The sequence below is a fragment of the Diplotaxodon limnothrissa genome, linkage group LG13, assembly GCF_057381915.1.
Source record: "Diplotaxodon limnothrissa isolate DT_005_m linkage group LG13, D_limnothrissa_male_GT1.1, whole genome shotgun sequence".
NCBI classification, from domain to species: Eukaryota; Metazoa; Chordata; class Actinopteri; order Cichliformes; family Cichlidae; genus Diplotaxodon; species Diplotaxodon limnothrissa.
In genome coordinates, this window is record NC_140608.1 from 20,017,150 (window position 1) to 20,036,693 (window position 19,544).

General features: G+C 40.0%; 2 protein-coding genes across 4 annotated transcripts in view; one reads left to right on the forward strand and one right to left on the reverse strand.

The window, feature by feature from the left end:
* Positions 1–12,199, reverse strand: part of arid4b (AT-rich interaction domain 4B) — a 38,926-nt gene extending 26,727 nt beyond the window's left edge. The window contains exons 1-2 of the mRNA XM_085368828.1: positions 12,023–12,199; positions 9,665–9,713 (exon numbers count right to left, since the gene is read on the reverse strand). Of these exons, the coding sequence (XP_085224954.1) occupies positions 9,665–9,670 (6 nt within the window). The 5' untranslated portion in view covers positions 9,671–9,713; positions 12,023–12,199. The remainder of the gene's footprint in view (positions 1–9,664; positions 9,714–12,022) is intronic.
* Positions 1–19,544, forward strand: part of ggps1 (geranylgeranyl diphosphate synthase 1) — an 87,441-nt gene that overhangs the window by 57,550 nt on the left and 10,347 nt on the right. For 2 of the 3 annotated variants that reach the window (XM_085369457.1, XM_085369459.1), the window contains exons 1-2: positions 12,678–12,949; positions 15,539–15,634. In XM_085369457.1, coding sequence (XP_085225583.1) covers positions 15,562–15,634 — 73 coding nt within the window. In that variant the 5' untranslated portion in view covers positions 12,678–12,949; positions 15,539–15,561. Of the gene's footprint in view, positions 1–12,677; positions 12,950–15,538; positions 15,635–19,544 lie in introns of those variants that run through there. The other variant, XM_085369458.1, reaches the window with a different exon arrangement.

A 19,544-nucleotide genomic window follows, 5' to 3' on the forward strand; every position in this document is an offset into this window, starting at 1 on the left:
ATCAGTACTTGTAACATCGTAGAGTGTTTCTTCAGTCTCTTTAAAAAAAAAAGATTTACCAACCGCTATAAATGCAGAACGATCAACAAATAGCTAAATAATAAAGCTGATAATATCGGTCTGCCGATAAATCGGTCCTAATAAGACGTGTTGTTGAAACCGCACTTATTCTAATTATTCTAATTCTGAATGTTTATATCTTTACTTGAAAAGAAAGACAGGTTATTATACAATCATTTCACTCTTGCAGCTCATTTTAGCCATATGTGGCCTATTAGCTAAAGCGAGTCTGCCATCCCTTGTATACCGTATATAAATATTATGCTAATATGTAACAACAGAAGGTGATATTTCAAATAATCATCAGAAATAATCACTCTCCTGGAAACTTTACAAAAATAACTGAAGCTTGCAGCTTAGCAAATTTGCATCTTTTATGTGAAATGCTGGTAAGCTTTTCTAGTCAAACCAGAACAGGCGGCCTCGTCTCCACACTCTCTGGGATTCTGACAGATGGGATTCGGGGGCAGAGTCCAGCGCCCTCCAGCCTCTCTACCTCTCCGATAAACACCTCATAAGTCTGTAGCAGTCTGGCCTGAGCACCAGCGGCCCTAGCCAACTATGGGTTTACATGACGCAGCAGCCATTTCCACTGTCTCACCAACTCTCTTGTCAGTCACGGCTGTGCCACAAAGCTGTACCACTACAGTCTTCAGACCAGTGTTCAGCCTCCTCTTTCATACTATTACAGGTCTCCTTTTGTCCTCTACGCACTAACCCATTTCCTTTCTTTTTTCTTTTTTTTAAAAGGAGAAGTCATACTAGGGGACTCAGAAAGGGCAGTTTGGGTTATCTCAACAGCTGCGCTAGCCAAATATGCACAACCTAACCAGACAGGGCTAACAACACACTACTGAGGCCTGAATTACATTTGTCATGCTCACATTCCAACACAAACAGAGGAGAGTTTGTTGTTTCCACCGATAATGCCCTGCCGCCCTGCACTGAACCACAACTATGAAAAGAAAACTCCATTCCTCGGATTAGATTGCTATTTGGCCTACAGCTGTCTGGAGAAAAAACACTGACTACTTTTATTTATTTTATTTTCATTGCTTCTGCCAGTGCTGAATGATCTTGTGTTGTTTGCCCCGCTCAGAAGATCAACCAGTCAAGATGACTAAACTCAAAGAAGTGGAATTCCTATGCCTTTGGGATGTGAAACATCCTCTCGTCAACTCATAACAACATCATGCACCTAATGAGAACGGCTCTTTCCCAAGATTCTGTCATAAAAAAAAAAAGACAAAAAAAAGGACTGAACAGTATTTATGATAAGCCTTAAGCGCCACTTCAGCCACTACATGCAGAAAGTCAGCATGATGATAGCAGCAGCACTACAATCAAGACCAGCTCTCTGGCTATTCACCTAGCGCTACTGATGTGGAAAATACTCTCCAGGCACATGTGCTTGATTAAACACATACAAATGTGAGTTGGCATGGGGTGACAAAACGCACCTGCGGCTACCTTTCATAGAAATACGCACCAACTCCTCCAAAAGCTGCACTCTGGCTTCGAGAGGGAAAATAATGATGTCCAAGTTGTAATTATTAGTATGCTCTACTTGGCTATCAGTCAAACATGCACACCCAGGATAATAGCCTTATGTGTAATCATGCCTTAAAAGCTTTTTTTCCCTCCACAATGAGCCATCTAAAAGAAATACCAGAGGTGAAGGTGCACCACTGTTATTGGTCATAAAGTACTTCTGTCTCGGATAGAGTACGAGTGCTTCACTGATTACTGATCATCCAAAAACCTATTCGACGTTTAAGCTGTTCTGGTCGGAAAACAAAAGATATCGGTACATTAAGACAGAGCTTTGAAATCATCGCCGCTTTAACCAAAAATAAAGCAGTCTGGAGTGACACTGACAGCGGCAGAATGAGATCAGTTTCTACTCAATAAAGACTCGGGTCATGAAAAATTTAACAGCCGGCTCCATGGTTGAAAATAAGCTGCTGCTTATGGCGCATTTCTTAGACAGCCTTAGTGACTATAGCATTTTCGTTCTACAACTCAGTAAAAATAAAATAAAATAAAAATCCTGGCAGCTATCAAAAGGTTAAAGCTCCAGTGCTGATGGTATGGTGGGAGGTAATGCATACATAGGGCCTCACTTTATAGGGACACTGGTAAGTCTCCATGGATTTCTTAAAAGCCCACAGACTCTGGACACACGCAGTCTTCTGTATATCACTCTCTACTAGGGCTGCACGATTAATCGTTAGAAAATCGCAATCTCGATTCACACTTATGTGCGATCTCATTTCCAAATGACAATGATTTAAAAAAAGAAAAAGAAAAAGAAAAAAAAAGACAACGACGACTGTACCGCATTTTGATCCGGGACGTAATCTGCATGAAAACAAGCCTCACTCTTCCTGCTCAACAAATGACAAGGGCGGAGCCTTATACCACGTGATACAGAAGCTGTGCCGCGTGATGCTAAAATTAGCAGGGGAAAAAACGGAGAGCACGTCAGGGATGACGAGAAAGTGACAGGAGAAAATCCGTCCCGGTCAACCACCCAAACATCAACAACGGGAACCTTATACAGCGCTTCCCTATACACGTCGAACTCCCGCAGGCACAAAGAAATTACGGAGGCTATCACTTATCACCTGACCAAAGATATGGCTCCCATCAACACTGTGCAAAACGAGGGATTTAGGAAAATGATCAACACCCTAGACAAACGCTACACAGTGCCGTCCCACAACTATTTTTCTATTGTTGCACTACCTGCTCTATACATGCAGTGTCGAGCAACGGTGGAGACGGAATTTCAAGCAGTACAACATTTTGCGGCAACAACAAAACGTGAGACATTTGTTGTTTTTATGTTTATTTATTGTTTTTATGTTCAGTCTCAACTGTTACGAAGTTGATGTGCAGTTAATAAGTGCAATAAATATTTATACTGGAAAAGAAAATCGTGAGAGAATCGTGATCTCAATTCTAAGCCAAAAAATCGTGATTCTCATTTTATGCAAAATCGTGCTCTCTACCATTGATTCTTCTCATGGAAAAGCAACCCAGAGATACGGAAAGGTGGGTCAGTGTAGCACTATACCAACCACACTGCATACTGTGCAGCACAGACTGAACAGCAGACCTGTGTAGGTACATTTAGTTCATCAGTGCAGACACTGCAGCAGATGAAAAAGAGGAAGAGGACCCAGGAAGTTTCCTTTCCACTTCCAACATGGAGAGCGTAAGGTAGCCTATAACAGCAGAAGCATGGTTAATCTTGCTCTCACAAAGCCATGAATGATTTATTTGTTTAAAAAAAATAATGCCCAAATACTGCCAGACAATAAAAGGTTATCTAGTATTTAGTTTAATAAGATATTATTCATCTACCAAGGGTGCACCAATGACTCCGTGTCATTTATTCTTCTTGACCACAAATTCAAAATACAACAAGACACATCGCATGACAGATTATTTCTGCACCAAAAAAAGACTTTTTCAAAAAAAATAAAATAAATAAAAAATCACCAACTGTGAAATTCTGGGCTGATATTAATGTTTAAAAAACAATTTGGCCAAAAGATGATACCAGTGTTTTTGTTATGTAATTCCCTTTTGTGCCAAGACAACAGAGAAATTAAAAAATAAAATAAAATAAATTGACAAATAACAATGCTTTTTAAAGTCTTTCAGCTCTTTGTCTCACTGTCTTTGAACATTTAACTAGCCACAAATTGCAACAAAAGAAATAAAGACGGTGACAAAAAAAAGTTGCAAATGAAACACTACTACACACAGATATTTGCAATTATTTGAGCTGATTCAACTTGCAGTCGAATATATATATGTGATTAACTTATAATTGACGATGCAATATATTGCATTATCTTATTATGTGTAATCTAATTAAAAAAGATATACGAGTTAAAGTAGCATTAAAAATGTAAATTTAACTAAAGGAGCATTCTCCTGAACAATCATTGACATACAGGACACTTTCCTGACATGACTTCATGGTAAATGGTAAATAAAATGGTAAATGGCCTGTATTTATATAGCGCTTTTCTAGTCCCTAAGGACCCCAAAGCGCTTTACATATCCAGTCATCCACCCATTCACACACACATTCACACACTGGTGATGGCAAGCTACATTGTAGCCACAGCCACCCTGGGGCGCACTGACAGAGGCGAGGCTGCCGGACACTGGCGCCACCGGGCCCTCTGACCACCACCAGTAGGCAACGGGTGAAGTGTCTTGCCCAAGGACACAACGACCGAGACTGTCCAAGCCGGGGCTCGAACCGGCAACCTTCCGATTACAAGGCGAACGCCCAACTCTTGAGCCACGATCGCCCCTTCATTTCCAAGAGTCACATGATTTGTCTCTTGTCTTTCCTGTAGCTAACAAGGCCTTCTCCTCATCATCGCCACCTTTAGGTCAACGCATTGGGGCTTTTGTCATTTGAATACGTTTTTATTCCCTTTTAGGGTTGACCTGCAACTGTTAACTTAGCTAACGTAACAGCCTACTGTTACCAGTAACCATTCTAAACACATATAAAAATAACAGGTTGTTTTTTAAGGCATGGCCTGAACAATGCAGCTACACTGTGTGGTTGAGCGAACAGAAGAGCAGATACTGTCTGATGAAAATCTCACAGTGATGCGACTAAAAATCATTTAGGTCCCATCCAAAAAGAATTTAAGACAATTCATACCATTTGAAAAATATAATAGAGCGTATTGTCAATCAAACAGTTTATAGATGCTCACACTGTCCTCTAAGAAGAAGAGCTCTAATTAGGCACTTTAAGTGAAAACACCTGTGCCGGCTGTGCGTGCGTGTGGGCGACACTTTAAGACTTCAAATCCACAACAAATTCAAACTATGAAACAGTAATACTGATTAACCTGGCAAAGATATTGTGAATACTTTCTAATTTACTTACATACTTTTATATATTTAAAACATGACTTATGTAGAGCTGTTCTCATTGAAATACAGTATCAGAATATTAAAAACCACTGTTAATTAGCCGAACTCTGATGATGTGAACCCAGATCAGATTTAAAATTGAAACGACAGGAAGCTGCTTGCTGTTCAGATCTCAGAGTCTCTTTCTTTTTTCCACTTCACACCATCACAGAAACTCACACACTTTGTATTTGTGAGACATAAAAAATTAATAAATAAAGAAACTGTTGCCATTTCCCAGAGTACTGTGAATCAATACTGCGGATGTGTGAAATGTAAAATGACACACATGCTAGTTTGAATGTGGTTTGATTTAGTTTAGGTTTATTTTATTTTAGGCTGTATAGGATGACATAAAACACAAATGTCTCAGTCTATTAAGATTACTGGCACATCTAAATCTAAAATCTATTATATTTATCCAAGAGAATTACAATGCTTTAATGACTGTAGCATCTCTGAAATATTATAAACAATAGTTTTACACCCATTATACTGTACTGTGGTGCTCACAGGCCAAACAAAGGAACATGCAAGAGGCACGCAGGAAAGAATTAAGCACCCTCCCAGCCTAGCTCACACGTACAATAATCCTGCTGTGAATCACCTCTTTGTCCAAACCAGAGTCGCCACAATTCCAGTGACTGGTGCTTCAGCAGGAGTTGCCCTGGCAATGCCATGGCAGCTCTGAACTAAAAAAAAAAAATTGCAATCTTAATACTTTTTGTTTACGCACTCACTCCCCCACATTTAGGGCATTCACCATATTCACGCTTCCTGTGCGATCAGCAGCAGTTTAATCTACTTCAAGAATTTCAGTGCTTCTGAATTTAGTTTTTTTTTTTTTTTTTATATTTAAAAAAAATTAAACAAGTCTTTATCAGACACCCTTTTTCTAATAAAGCATATGGACAGACCCTTGATGATAAAACACTGATCAACAGGTACAATTCAACATCAGATTAACAGACTGGAAAACTTTTCTTCTCGACTAAAACTGTACAGTTTACAGCTCTATGGGTAAACTTATCTACATACTAGGGCTGCACGATTTTGCATAAAATGAGAATCACAATTTTTTGGCTTAGAATTGAGATCACGATTCTCTCACGATTTTCTTTTCCAGTATAAATATTTATTGCACTTATTAACTGCACATCAACTTCGTGACAGTTGAGACTGAACATAAAAACAACAAATGTCTCACGTTTTGTTGTTGCCGCAAAATGTTGTACTGCTTGAAATTCCGTCTCCACCGTTGCTCGACACTGCGTGTATAGAGCAGGTAGTGCAACAATAGAAAAATAGTTGCGGGACGGCACTGTGTAGCGTTTGTCTAGGGTGTTGATCATTTTCCTAAATCCCTCGTTTTGCACAGTGTTGATGGGAGCCATATCTTTGGTCAGGTGATAAGTGATAGCCTCCGTAATTTCTTTGTGCCTGCGGGAGTTCGACGGGTATAGGGAAGCGCTGTATAAGGTTCCCGTTATTGATGTTTGGGTGGTTGTCCGGGACAGATTTTCTCCTGTCACTTTCTCGTCATCCCTGACGTGCTCTCCGTTGTTTTTTTCCTGCTAATTTTAGCATCACACCACAGCTTCTGTATCACGTGGTATAAGGCTCCGCCCTTGTCATTTGTTGAGCAGGAAGAGTGAGGCTTGTTTTCATGCAGATTACGTCCCGGATCAAAATGCGGTACAATCGTCGTTGTCTTTTTTTTTTCTTTTTTTTTTTTTTTTAAATCGTTGTCATTTGGAAATGAGATCGCACATAAGTATGAATCGAGATCGCGATTTTCTAACGATTAATCGTGCAGCCCTACTACATACTAGCAAGTATTCCTAACAAAGTATTAACTGAAAATCTCTCAGCAATGTTGAATGAAAGGTACACTGAAACTGAGTTACAAATCAAGCTAAGTGAGTGTAAATGTAAAAAAGTATAATCAGTATAATTGGTTACATTCACAGCTACTTGCGCTATTATTTTTTAAGTGTCGCTACTGAGACCAGGACCCAAGTGAAGTAATATAAACAGTTGAGTGAATGTCACTTAAAGATACAACGTTGAAATTTAAGTACAGCTAAAAATCATGAATGAACAGGCTGACTTTACTTTTACTTTATGCATTTTTTAAACATATAAAAATGTAAGTACTGTATTTTTACAAAGAATGACTATATTGTTTGTATCCAGATCTACGTAATACTAACCAAAAGTGAACCATAGCTTTTAAATGTGATCATGAGGTGTACTTTTCAAAGCACATTAGACAGCCTACTGTACCTGACCTCCTGAGTCCATCTTCTCAAATGCAAAAATAGGAACCAAATGACTGCACTGCATACAGTTTACGGCCACAGAAATAACTAATTTCACTGTAACAGCAAAATCTGCATACTCACTGCTTTGACACAACAGAGCAACTCTGGACTAGAACTGCAGTTCAAGTTTATAAAGGACAGATTTAAAAGGGGATGGTCAAACTTAAAAGCCGAGCTCTCCTGATATTCCTAAAATGTAACTCAAAAACATCTTTCATCAGACCTCCCCTGCCTCATTCTTACACACCCAGCACCTCCAGTTTGCAAGCCATGCTTTTTTTTATTATTGATTTTCCAGTTTTATGACCATGTAATAAAAACACTGACAAAGTTGTTTGGAAAAATATGGAAAACTTCCTCTTTATAAGATCAAACTGTGATGAAAATAAAGTCGGAAAAGTACTTTTCCTGTAGTGTTGTTTTGTCGTATAGAATATATAGAAAATCAACGTTTTCACTGTTGTGTGAGTTTAAGCTTTACACAATTACACTCACACACAATCAAACCCTTTTGTTGTTATTAACAAAAGCGACGAATGTCCTTAATATTACTGACTGTGGTTGAATTTAGAGTGGTCCGCTGCTATTGATACTACTACATAAAAGGAGAAGCTTAATGTATTCCACTTCTTTTATAACAAATTTATTAAGGATTTAAACAAACATCCAACACTTCTAACTTCTTATAATGGGTCTAATCTGTACAGCATTTCATCTTACACACTGTATTACAGCAGTGTGTGTGTGTGCGCGCGCAGCTGGTGAAGAAAGCCTGCAGACCATGAGCCTAAGTGACATATAACGCTAAGTGAACATAATGAAAAGTTGTCCTATTTACAGAGCAATTTACAGTTTAGGCATTGAGCAGATGCTCATACACACAGCGGTAAAATGAGTGAGCACTCCTCTAGCATCAATAGAGCCACACAAACTCAGAGCGCTGTGAAAACAACAAATGCTACAACATTAAACAGAAAATGTCAGTGTGGGAACATCACTGCTTTCAGCTGACGCGTGGATGTGAACATTTAAGCATAATAATCATCTACTAGAGGCCTACTGCAACCCATGTGGAAACAACAATAACTGCAAAATGGTCACAGTTACTAATAGCACCATGTTTCATGAGTTTTTATATGTTTAGCTTTATTCAAAGAGACGTCGGGGAAATTAAGCAGCAAAAGGCCAACATAACATGCGAGTCAGGCGGTATCTGCTAAAGTCACGTTTTTCCTCAGTGTGCATCTCGGCTTATTGAAGTGCATTTCCAGTATTGGCAATCAAAACTCCTCTCGCCACACAAATAGGTCATTATATAATCGCAGACCACCAAAAAATAAAATAAATAATCGCAGACCACCCAGTAGCTTAAGTTAGCGTTACCACTAGGACAACCAACAGAAAGAGTTTGGATGTAGACAAACATATCAAAGTGGCATCTATCTTTGTATCCCCCTGCTCTTTCTGCTTGCACTTTAATAACTGGATAATTTGGCTGAAGGTGACATGTTTATTAGTGGGTGGCGGTTTAGTCCGATTAACCACAACAAGCATAACAAAGTAGCTAATCATTACCAGAGCTGCTTGTAATGTGGCCACTATCAACTCTCCGATCACAAAGCCTGGCAACTTCTTGTTCTACTTGGTTTATGTTCCTCACACATCACTATTACCTTACATGAGTCAGGAAACAAAAACAAACAAACACAAAAAACTCATGTGCGTTATACTAATTGCTCTGCAGGTTACGAGGCAGCATAATGACTCATGTGGCAACAAATGATAAGTTAGGACACTGCCTGCAGTCATAACTGCAGCTATAACACGAGAATAAATAGCTCAAATCACTGAGAGAGACAGCTGTGTTTTTTCAGGCTAAATAAGGCTGAAGAAAACAATGTCATGACCAAGTTTTTCTTAAATCTCATCATGAAGTTCACAAGCCACACCTTTGGTATAAATTTAGAGCCACATACACATACATCACTTCACATCCACGCCCTCTCGTCTTATAATTCAATGCCAACACATAACAAAGCACAACATTAATATTACAATTTTCAATTTGCATTTGCAAAGCAAGCTGAAGACACTAGAAACTCAACATCGGGGACATCAAACAATTGTATTAGTCTGGCCTTTATCCAGGACGCTGTGTTTACATTTACATTTAATAGGAAGATCCAACCGTTTAATTCCTCTGGTTAAGTCGTGTTTACATAAGAGCTGAATGAAACTGAGCTGCAGAAGTAGTAGAGCTAATGGGAGCTTCCCCGTGCTACTGAGCACATGCAAGATAAAAAAAAAAAAATGAATGAACATACCTTCATCTCTCTATGAGTCCTCTAGGTGACCAGTTTAACGGATCCCAAGCTGGAAAAACAAAAAGGTAGGAGAAGCTGTTAGAAATTTCAGAGAGTGCCAACTTATGTCTGCCACAACAAGACACGATTATGTTATGATGACATCACTTCTTCTGCTACACTGCTGGATGCAATGAAGAAAAAGCTGGGCGGTAGATGCTCACTTTAAACGGCTTGGGGAAAAAACATCGACGACTGCACACGAAACATCTTTCTTTTCTTTACATCCTGCAACACATCTGCTCGAGAAAGAGACAGACAAGGGTGTGTGTATGTGTGTGTACGGGAGCTTTCCAGTCCAATAATATGTGTTGCAAAGTACACCGTGGCAGGCTGATCGCTCATTCGCAGAGCCTTTAAAGCCGTTTATGTAATGCCCAGCGCACACTGTTGTAAGTCAGTCAGTCAGCGCTAGTCAGCCAGACTTGGCTTGTGACTAAGAACGGCGAGCACAAACAAAGTAACTAGTCGCTACTCGAAGCAAAGGCTTCCTCTGTGTGTGTGTCTGTTTGTGTGCACAGATGGATAATATTGTAGCTGTTTAATGGAGTGATGGACAGTGTTAACAGCCGCACGGCGCTCGTTTCTCCGAGTACACGGCAGCGTGGTGTGCCTGCTGTCTGCACTGCACTGACTATACCAACGCTACAGCAGAGGATGACGCCATTTCTGTAGCTGACAGTAAGCTAGAAAAGGAGAACAGTTGAGCAGGCAAACACTGGGAAAATCCAGGGAACCGCGGTCGCAAGTCACCTGCCCGTGTCACGGCCATTTCTCTCATCGGAGACTGGGATAACGCTGTGTTTTTTGTTACAGGAAAACTGCACCGAGACCATCCATTTTCGTTTTCGCTTCTCTCTCTCCCTCGGTGTCGGTGCACTGCTCTCTGCGGAGAGTGCGCTCGACGGCAATAAATAAATAAATAAATAAAATATATATAAATGTAGAGCGAGGGAGCGAGATAATAACACAGTAGCTAGACCCCAAAAACCTTTACAGATATGTCATATCACCGCCCTGGTAGTACAAAACACGTCAAGTTGAGCCCCCCCGAAAAAAGAAAAAAAGTGAAGCTCGGCCGTGCAGACCGATTGGAAGTCACTTTCTGAACGGAATGCTCTACTGTGGCATTTCGCTGAACGTTCACGGAGCAGCGATGAGTGGAGATTTGCTCCCGACAAAGAAACAAGTCGACGAAACGGTTCGCAACAAGGTCAAGCTCGAAGACTTGCAACGCAGCAACATCGCGTTAATCCCCCCCCCCCAAATCACCACCACCACACAATTTTATTGTTGTAACACAAGCCAAGGTCGCAGTCCTCCTTTGGTTTAGTTCACGGAGGATACAATGTCATCCGCCCCAGACAATTTGCTAGACCGAGCCGATGCGAGTGAGTGGACTGACCACCACTGCTAGCACCATTCCCAACAACGTTAACACACTCGTACAAGCTTCGAGACTCGGTAGTCTTTTCTCCTGTTCTAAAAGCTGCTACAGTGATTAACTAGAGCGTCGAGCTCATTTAAACCTCTCCACTAGTGATTCACGTCCAAGCAGTTTGTTACTTAACATACGTAACATAATAATAACCACAAAAAAAAATACTGGTCAAGCACCCACAACACCGAGAATAACAAGTCATCACTAGCAGTAGGTGGGGAAATATGGATAACCTTTGAGCTGATTTTTATCCCCACAACTGATCAAATGGGCGAGTTCCTTGATACACGGTAGCTCCAACCTACATTGGACAAGTCAGTCGTGAGGAGCCAGACGTTACTGGTGGCACAAAAGGAAAGCCTGACAATGCATTTTACCTCCGTTTAACTATATCGTCCGCCCGCTGCTCGACAGATCTCGTCACGCTAATAAGAACTCACCGATTGTTTCGGGTAATATCACTTTTTTTGTTTAAATGGCTATTCGCGAGCACCGTGGCAGGCGCTACTCGACGACAGCGTCCCCGAGGATTCCTCCGCTCAACAACACAACACTCCGGAGCCTGTCCAGCACACTTGAAACTATTCAGCCACGGAGTAGCATAACCTTTCACTGCGCTCATCCGCCTAATTTGGCTGGCTACGGCTTAACTTTGTTATCGAACTGAACAAGTTTTTTTTTCCTTTTCTTTTTTTAATCTGCAGGTTTCTACTGCCCTGTCGCCAAATTCATTCATTCCTCTAAACCACCCTCCCTAAACACAACACAGCATTAGTTAACAAGTTAGCTAACGTCAAGGTTGGCTTGATAGCAGCAGGGAAGCAAGCTAGTAAAATGTTCTAAATAGCAACGGCTCTGCCGAACAAAAGCAGGCTCACCTATGCTGTCAAGTTGAAAAACACCTCTGGTTTTCGACGAAAGTGGATTAGTAATCCATAGGAACATTTATGAGAAAAATGCGACAGATTTAAACGTCGTCCACCGATTGATGTTGGATGCGGATGGGTAAAAGTCGTTTTCGCAGAGCTGCTGTTTGCCTTGTTGAGTAGCTCCTCTAGCCTAGCTCTTTCTGTGATCCTTCCCCCTCCTCCTGAGAATGATTGACGGGTATACTAATCCCGCCTTTTCAAAAATAAACCCCTCCAATTGGATGGCAGCGACAAAGAAAACGCCTTAGTAACACATGATTGGTCAACCGTGGAGAAAAAATAACCATGGTAAAGTGTCCGATGTACCCTACTGGGTGGTTGTTGACACAATACCGGAGACAAAAATGTTGAAAAACTACAACACCCAGTCTTAGAGTACTGGTGTGTTAGGTATGTATGACAGAGTAGCCCGACAGTCGAAGTAAGGTTTTTCTTGGTAACTTACATGTAAGGGATATTGTACCGGGCAATGTAGAGATATAAATGCAACGGAGATTAATGCGCTGCACCTATCTGACGTTGCCTAGCTACTTCGCGCCTGCTCTGTAACGTAGACGAAACATATATATGTAGCTCATCAACACTAGCTGGAGAAGTACAAGGCTTGTAGCGTGCTCTATTGTAACGGCGCTAGCTTAGCATAGCACCAGATGAAGTAGCCGACAGCACACCGGTTTAAAATGATATGAAGGTCTGGATATAACAGTTATATTTTGTGCCTTACTCGACCAGCGTGGAAGTGGATGATTTTATCTTGAGAAAGAAAGACATACTGAATGGTGATACACCATTGTGTTAGCCTGCTAACGCTAGCCCAGTAGCAGTGTGGCTAACCGGAATTCAGCACCGGCTAGTTAGCGGACTGAGTCTGCTAAGGTGGGTGGAGTTAAAGTTTCGGTATGTGTTAAGATTCCACGGTAGCATTGTATTTTAAAAGTGGTGTTTTCTGCTCTGCCGGGCATGTTTCATTTCAAATTAATCACTACTGTATGTTCTTAATTTAAAGGGAGCCAGCAAGACGCGAAAACATGGTGCAGAAATGTTTCGTAGTTTTTCAGTGTGAGCGTGAAGAAAAATGCAGCTGTACACTGGTTACAATGTGGCTGAAAGTGGCGTAAACGAGGCAAACTTCCTAAATTGCGATGAATTCAGTTAACCTTTCGGTGCATAAAAGTTCAAAACGACAAAAAAATACTGCAAAACTAGTGATACATGCAGTTACAATGTACACACATCAAACATCTGATCAAATATAGTTCCATAGTTTTATTTTTGGTGTCTTTATCACAGACTTTTCTGATCTAGTAGTCACAAATCCAAAACAGCCGCACTTTTTTTTTTTTTTTAAATTAAGCCGATCTTTGGGAGTTTTAAGTGCCTCACAGGTGAAGTAGTTGTTTTAAGTTATCCAGTGGCTCATGTGACAGTTTTGTCACCACTACAAGGGGAGTTTATAGTTCTGTTGCCCAGTTCTGCGTAAACAGGTCAAAGTGTAACCCATGGTTACACTTTGTTCGTATGAGTAAAATGTGCTATGTGTCTGATTTCAGCTACACTTAAATGGCCTTGAGTCTCACATTCTTCTTGTCATGTCAGCACTCTATTTCCTGTAAAAAGATTCTGTCTTCAGAAAACTTGTTGCCCAATCTGTTATTTAAGAGCTTGGTCGAAGTTTGACGGTGACAAATGACAGATACAAGTAACCTCACTAATAGTATACTTCTTTTTACTCCAGTGTTAGGTGTGTCAAATCTTCGTTTTCTAGAGCTCAGTAGTGTCAACATTAATTCCACCATATTACTTTAGGGTCATTCATCGATTAAATTTAACTGTTTTCTGTTGTGATGTGAGTTAATGTGCTTTTAGTTAATGTCTGCATTTAAAATGTTCCTTTTTAGCATTTGTTAGATTTAAAACTAAATCTGAAGAGCAACTTTTGGTATTTTCTTCTGGTGAGTAAAATTTTAAAGCAAGAGCAAGTGTTACCAGATCACCCCGGGAGTGAGTTGCTGCCCCAAGTGGAGTAGTTAAAGTATGTAGTACAGGGGTGGGGACCTCCAGGCCTCAAGGGCCAGTGTCCTGCAGGTTTTAGATATCACCCTGGGTCAACACATCTGAATCAAGCGATTAGTTCATTACCAGGCCTCTGGAGAATGTTGAGACATGTTGAGGAGGTAAATTAGCCATTTGAATCAGCTGTGTTGGATCAAGGACACATCTGAAACCTGGAGGACACCTGCCCTTGAGTCCTGGAGATCCCCCACCCCTGATATAGTAGTGAGGGATGACGGGAGCAGAAGATCATATTTGAGCATCATCTGCAGTGTGGTGCTTGTGGTACGAGTTGGTCGTAGTGACAAGAGTCCTGAGCATTAAAGTTAAACTGTCAGTTTAACAGTCTCTGTTCCTGTCCCCAGCTATGGTCATGCAAACAGCTTAAATGAGCTTTTCAGGCAATTCCAGTGTTTTGGGCACTTGACTAGGATTCTTCCTTGACACACCTTAGGTGTAGTGTTTCAGGCAGGTTTCACCAGGAGGACACCCGGAGTAGACCAGGATACACTGGAGAGATCTCTCTACTAGTTTGATAATGTCTTGGTGTACCCCTGGAAAGGGCTGATGCGGATGGTTAGTTATTCCACATTCCAGATATTTCGTAACTTGGATGTCAGAACTTGGGAGTGACGTTACTCTTATAATATTTTTTTCCCCTTAAAAACCTGCTGCAAATCATTCATGGATGGAGCCATGAATGTCTTAGACTTTACTAGTGTTTATGCTCAGTGCAGACATCTTGGATTGTTAGCTCTGGGATTGTGGGGCTGCGCTGATGTTCCAAGTAGAAAATCCAAGTTGAGGGGGCATTCCAGATTCAAATTTCAACCGGGAACTTGGAAATTCTGACTTATTTAGGAATACACTTTGTGTCTCTACTAGAATGCTGCCCCTGTAACCTGGACCAGGAGAAGCAGCAGAAAATCAGTCGACATTTAGAGTATATAAGTCTGTCATTGTACATTAGATGTATTTAACTATTCTGTTTAATGCAAAACGGTTCTAGCACTTAAAAATAAATAAATAAGGCTTTGAAAAATAATGAACCCTGAAAGAAGATGCAGACATTCACACTTTTAGGACATGACTGGGCTTGAAGGCATAATGTTCATTAATGAATTCAAAATTCACATTCCACACGTCAAGCAATAAAAATAACAAATCCAAACAGGAATTTATTTTGTATATAATAGTTAAAATGGCGTTTTGAATTCATCAGAACTTCAGTGTTCAAAACAAAGTTGCACCCATAGTGGGGTATTTTTATTTTTATTATTATTATTTTTTATGGTTTGTTCTTTGTTCTAGTGACGTTGTTATGAGGCCAAATGACACAGTGCATGCATTCGCTCAAAAACCAAATTTTTCTTTTAATAAATTGCTTTTTGTGTTCTTTATTTTCCATTATAGATATATTGTATAAAGTTGAAGCAATGGACCATGGCACAGAGGCTGCTGCTGACCGAATCTTGCTGGAACCATATAAATACTTGTTACAACTGCCAGGTGAGTCTCTTTGTCTCTCAGTGACCACAGGGGCAGGAAGGAGATGTAGATAAACAAGCAGCTTTAATGTCTTAAGTTTTTAAGTCAGTGCCTACTCAAATCGACCTGGCATGGTTCTCCATGGTTTTCAGGGTTTTCCACTAGGCCATAGTACCTGGTACCAGGTACTTTTTTTTAGTACCTGCTCGCCCCGGGTTCAAAGCGATCTGAGTAAAATACTAAAATGCCATCGATTGGCTGGTCAGTAGTGTCACTCGATGAGTCATAAGAGCGTCTCATTCGGGAAAATTAAACCGCCATTTTTGAAACCCAGCAACGAGGGAGATGATTACAAAAATCAACGCTGTGATCCCCGAGTCTGACAAAAAGCCACAGACTCAGTAGCAGGTATATTCATGCGGCAACATCCACCTTTTTTGTAGCATTCGCGTCATATGTTAATTACGTCGCAGGATGCTTGGATGCGTTGCTATGACGACAACCATGCACATTATGTAGTACTGGATTGTAATTGAAAACCAGTCGAGTTGTGGTGATCCGTGGCGAGTCGATCCAAGTAGGTACTAATGGAAAAGGGGCTTTACATATAGCTGATGAGTACTTTAGCTACACTGACCTGAGCTGCTTGCTTCCTTTTTAGTATTTGTGGAACAGAGCATGAGGACAATATCTTGGATACTGAACACGATAAAAGGCTCCAGTTCAGACACAGTCGGCACAATAAAGATTGGCAGATGTTGGTCTTTTTATAAACACCGTATGATGCTGCAGTACTGGCTTATTAGGTGTTAAACTAAAGAATGTCACACAAGCAGTATTTGTTTCTAGTAATCAGGTTTGAAAACGTGGGGGTTGTCTAATTTATGATAACTGGAATAGTCTCATGATGTCCTCACTGCAGGAGTAAACATCTGTCAGACAGTCAAGAACTGTGGGTTTCACAGACGATGAGCTCAGAAACACTCAAATGCTAACTGTGAGAGCAAATGATTCTGACTTCTTCGGGAGTCTGATAAGGGAGTGTGTGCGCAAGTCTGTGACTAATAGACAAGATACACAGATATGGGTTTGGATGTTAGCATATTTCATATTTTATGAGGGGAAAAGGTTAATTGAGGATTCCAGTCTTCTTAAATTATTGGTGTCTGAGGGGAAACTTTGCCAAAAGGATGAGTGTAAAAGAATTATGGTTATACATTGGAAAAGGGATTGTCTTATAATCAGTTGAGCATAATCATAAGTTATAGCTTACAGATTTCAGCTTTTAACAAAGTATTTCAAGTAATTTTGGTGTTTGGCGCATTCGCTCTAATGTCTTTGAAATAAAACCACACTAACTGACTGATATTTGCTATTACATTATAATATGTAGTTTTACAGCAGTATATTGCTTTCTTTTTGTTGAGGGTATTATTTTTTTTTTTTCTAAGCTTTAAAGTTACATGCTTTTTATTTCAATGTTCACCACAGACTGGCTTGACAATAATTTGAGCATAAACCAATTTGCTGTATTTGTAATCTCTTTGATTCGAGTATGAGGCTGTAATTCACAGAATAATGACTTCTAATATTAATAAAATGGAACAGCTGTAGAAATGAGACAATGAAACCCTGAAATGAGCAAGCTGTGCACATCTCTGTGCATGTTTAAGTGTTTTCTTTAGTGTGGATTCTCATTCCTAGCAGCTGTTTTTGAGATTTAATTATTGCTTCAGTTTTGATTGGTCACTTCTCGTCAGTAGAGAAAAGCCTGACCTAACACCAGACGTTAATTTGGATAAATGAGACATGTGCCTGGTATTTGTTAGTAGGGTTGTTTCTCTGCTAGAAGTTGCACCCTTTTTCCTTCCTGGCTCTGTGTTTCACAAATTACATTTTAAATAGGGCTGAACGATATATCGCATTTGCGATAATATCGCGACATGATCAAGTGCAATTTTCTAACCGCAAAGGCTGCGATTATACTGCGATTATATTATACAATTCATGGGCTGCATCCTCCTGAGGCCGCATTTGTAGACCGATTACGTCACAGCGACGCGCCGAAGGCTGTCCAAATTACTACCATATCCCAGAATTCATAGCGCGGCCCAGCCAAACTCCAGTTTCCAGCAATGGCGGCCGCTACTAAGTTTTAAAATTACTCATACTAATCTTTCTGGGTCACAAAATAAACTTTTAACATATTTTCAGGCGAGAAAGTAGTTGTGTAAACATCAAATATCTGCTCGGTTTATCAAGATATCCCATATTTGCAAAAGTGCTTCGACGTTTTCAGAGGCGTCTGCTACCCACCAGCTCGACAGCTAGCCGGGAGCTCGAGGGTTACTGATGCGGCCGAGAACGGCACAACTCCCGGCACATCATTTTCAGATCACCGCGGAGTTTCGCTGCTCGGGTTAAACGTGATATATAAGTCACTTAGACAACCTAAAAATGTTATTGTTGGGCTTTTTTCAGTGTTTTGTTTGTTCGTGAGTAAATCGGTTTGGCTGAGATTAAAGTTATTAGATTAGATAAAATAAAACTTTATTAATCCACCGGGTGGGTTCCTCCTTGGTTTTCACACAGCTGACTAAACGTCAAACAGAAAACTTATTAAACAGAAGTATGAGACAGTCGAGAATTTACACCAGTGTCTGGTTATATTTTAGATAGCAAGAAGCAGACGGCCGAGTTTAATAAACTCCACCGAGACAGCGGTGACGCTAATCAGAACTAGCCTTCTGATTAGCTAATCAGAAGGCTAGACCATCCAATTTCACGCCTTTAAATTTTAAAGGCGTGTTTGTGTGTGTGTTTATACAATTGCTATTATGTTTGCACTTTATGTGTAATGTTACTGACTGCAGAGATCAGTAAGATGTGTGTATTTTTTATTTATTAGTTTTATTTATTTAATATTATTTTTTAATTGAATGACTGTCTAGTAGTTCACAGATGTCGAAAAACTGAGTGTGGTAAAGCCACTGATTTTTTTTTATGTATATTTCTGCAATCTGCACATTGTACTGACTTTCATTTTAATGTTTACACCAGGGTTCCTTGTCAGCACTTTATGCTCAGATGTTTGTAAGCTAAAAATAAACTATTGTGTATGTTCAAATATACTGTTGTGATTGAAGAAGTTAAATAAAAATGTCAGTCATCAATTCATGCATCACCTCATGTCATCATAACAGAGGTCTGTCTTCCAGGAAAGAACAGTTTAAAATTAATGTAATATAGTATTGGCCATACTATATGATGTATTGCTTGTCTTTGTTTAATAATACAGAAGACAAAGACCTTAAAAAAATAATCGCATATCGCATCGCAATCGCAATATTGGGGCAAAAAATCGCAATTAGATTATTTTCCATAATCGTTCAGCCCTAATTTTAAATGGAACAAAGGATGGCGCCAGGTCTCTATTTTAAGTTGAGGCGATGTTGGTTAATATTGAAAGAACTGCATTTGGAATATACTCGAGACCTTTTAAGGCATAGTGTCTCAATTGTAAGATAGACATATCATTATACTCCTAATGGTTTAGACTATGGCTTTGAGCACTCGGTGAAAACTGCTTTACAGCACAGTTCAATAGGATGAAGGAGGAAAAGATGCCTTAAATGTTGTCTTTGAAGATAAAAATATCTGTTAATCCTGCCTGTGTTTCCAGCTTTTTAGTGTTTTAGTCAGGTAGGAGCTCAGCGGGAGCTGATCAACTAATGGTTTAAATGTTCACCCTCACTTAATCTTCAACTGTGTTTTGTATAAGTGGAGTTAAAATGTGTTTTATCTGTGTGAGACTGGTGTTTATTTAGCCTCATTGCACACTAAATGCAAAAGCCATTTCTTTGAGAACACTCTGTACCTGCAACTCTATAATTAAAGCTTTGGTCCATACGTTTTCGTAAAGTGACAAAAT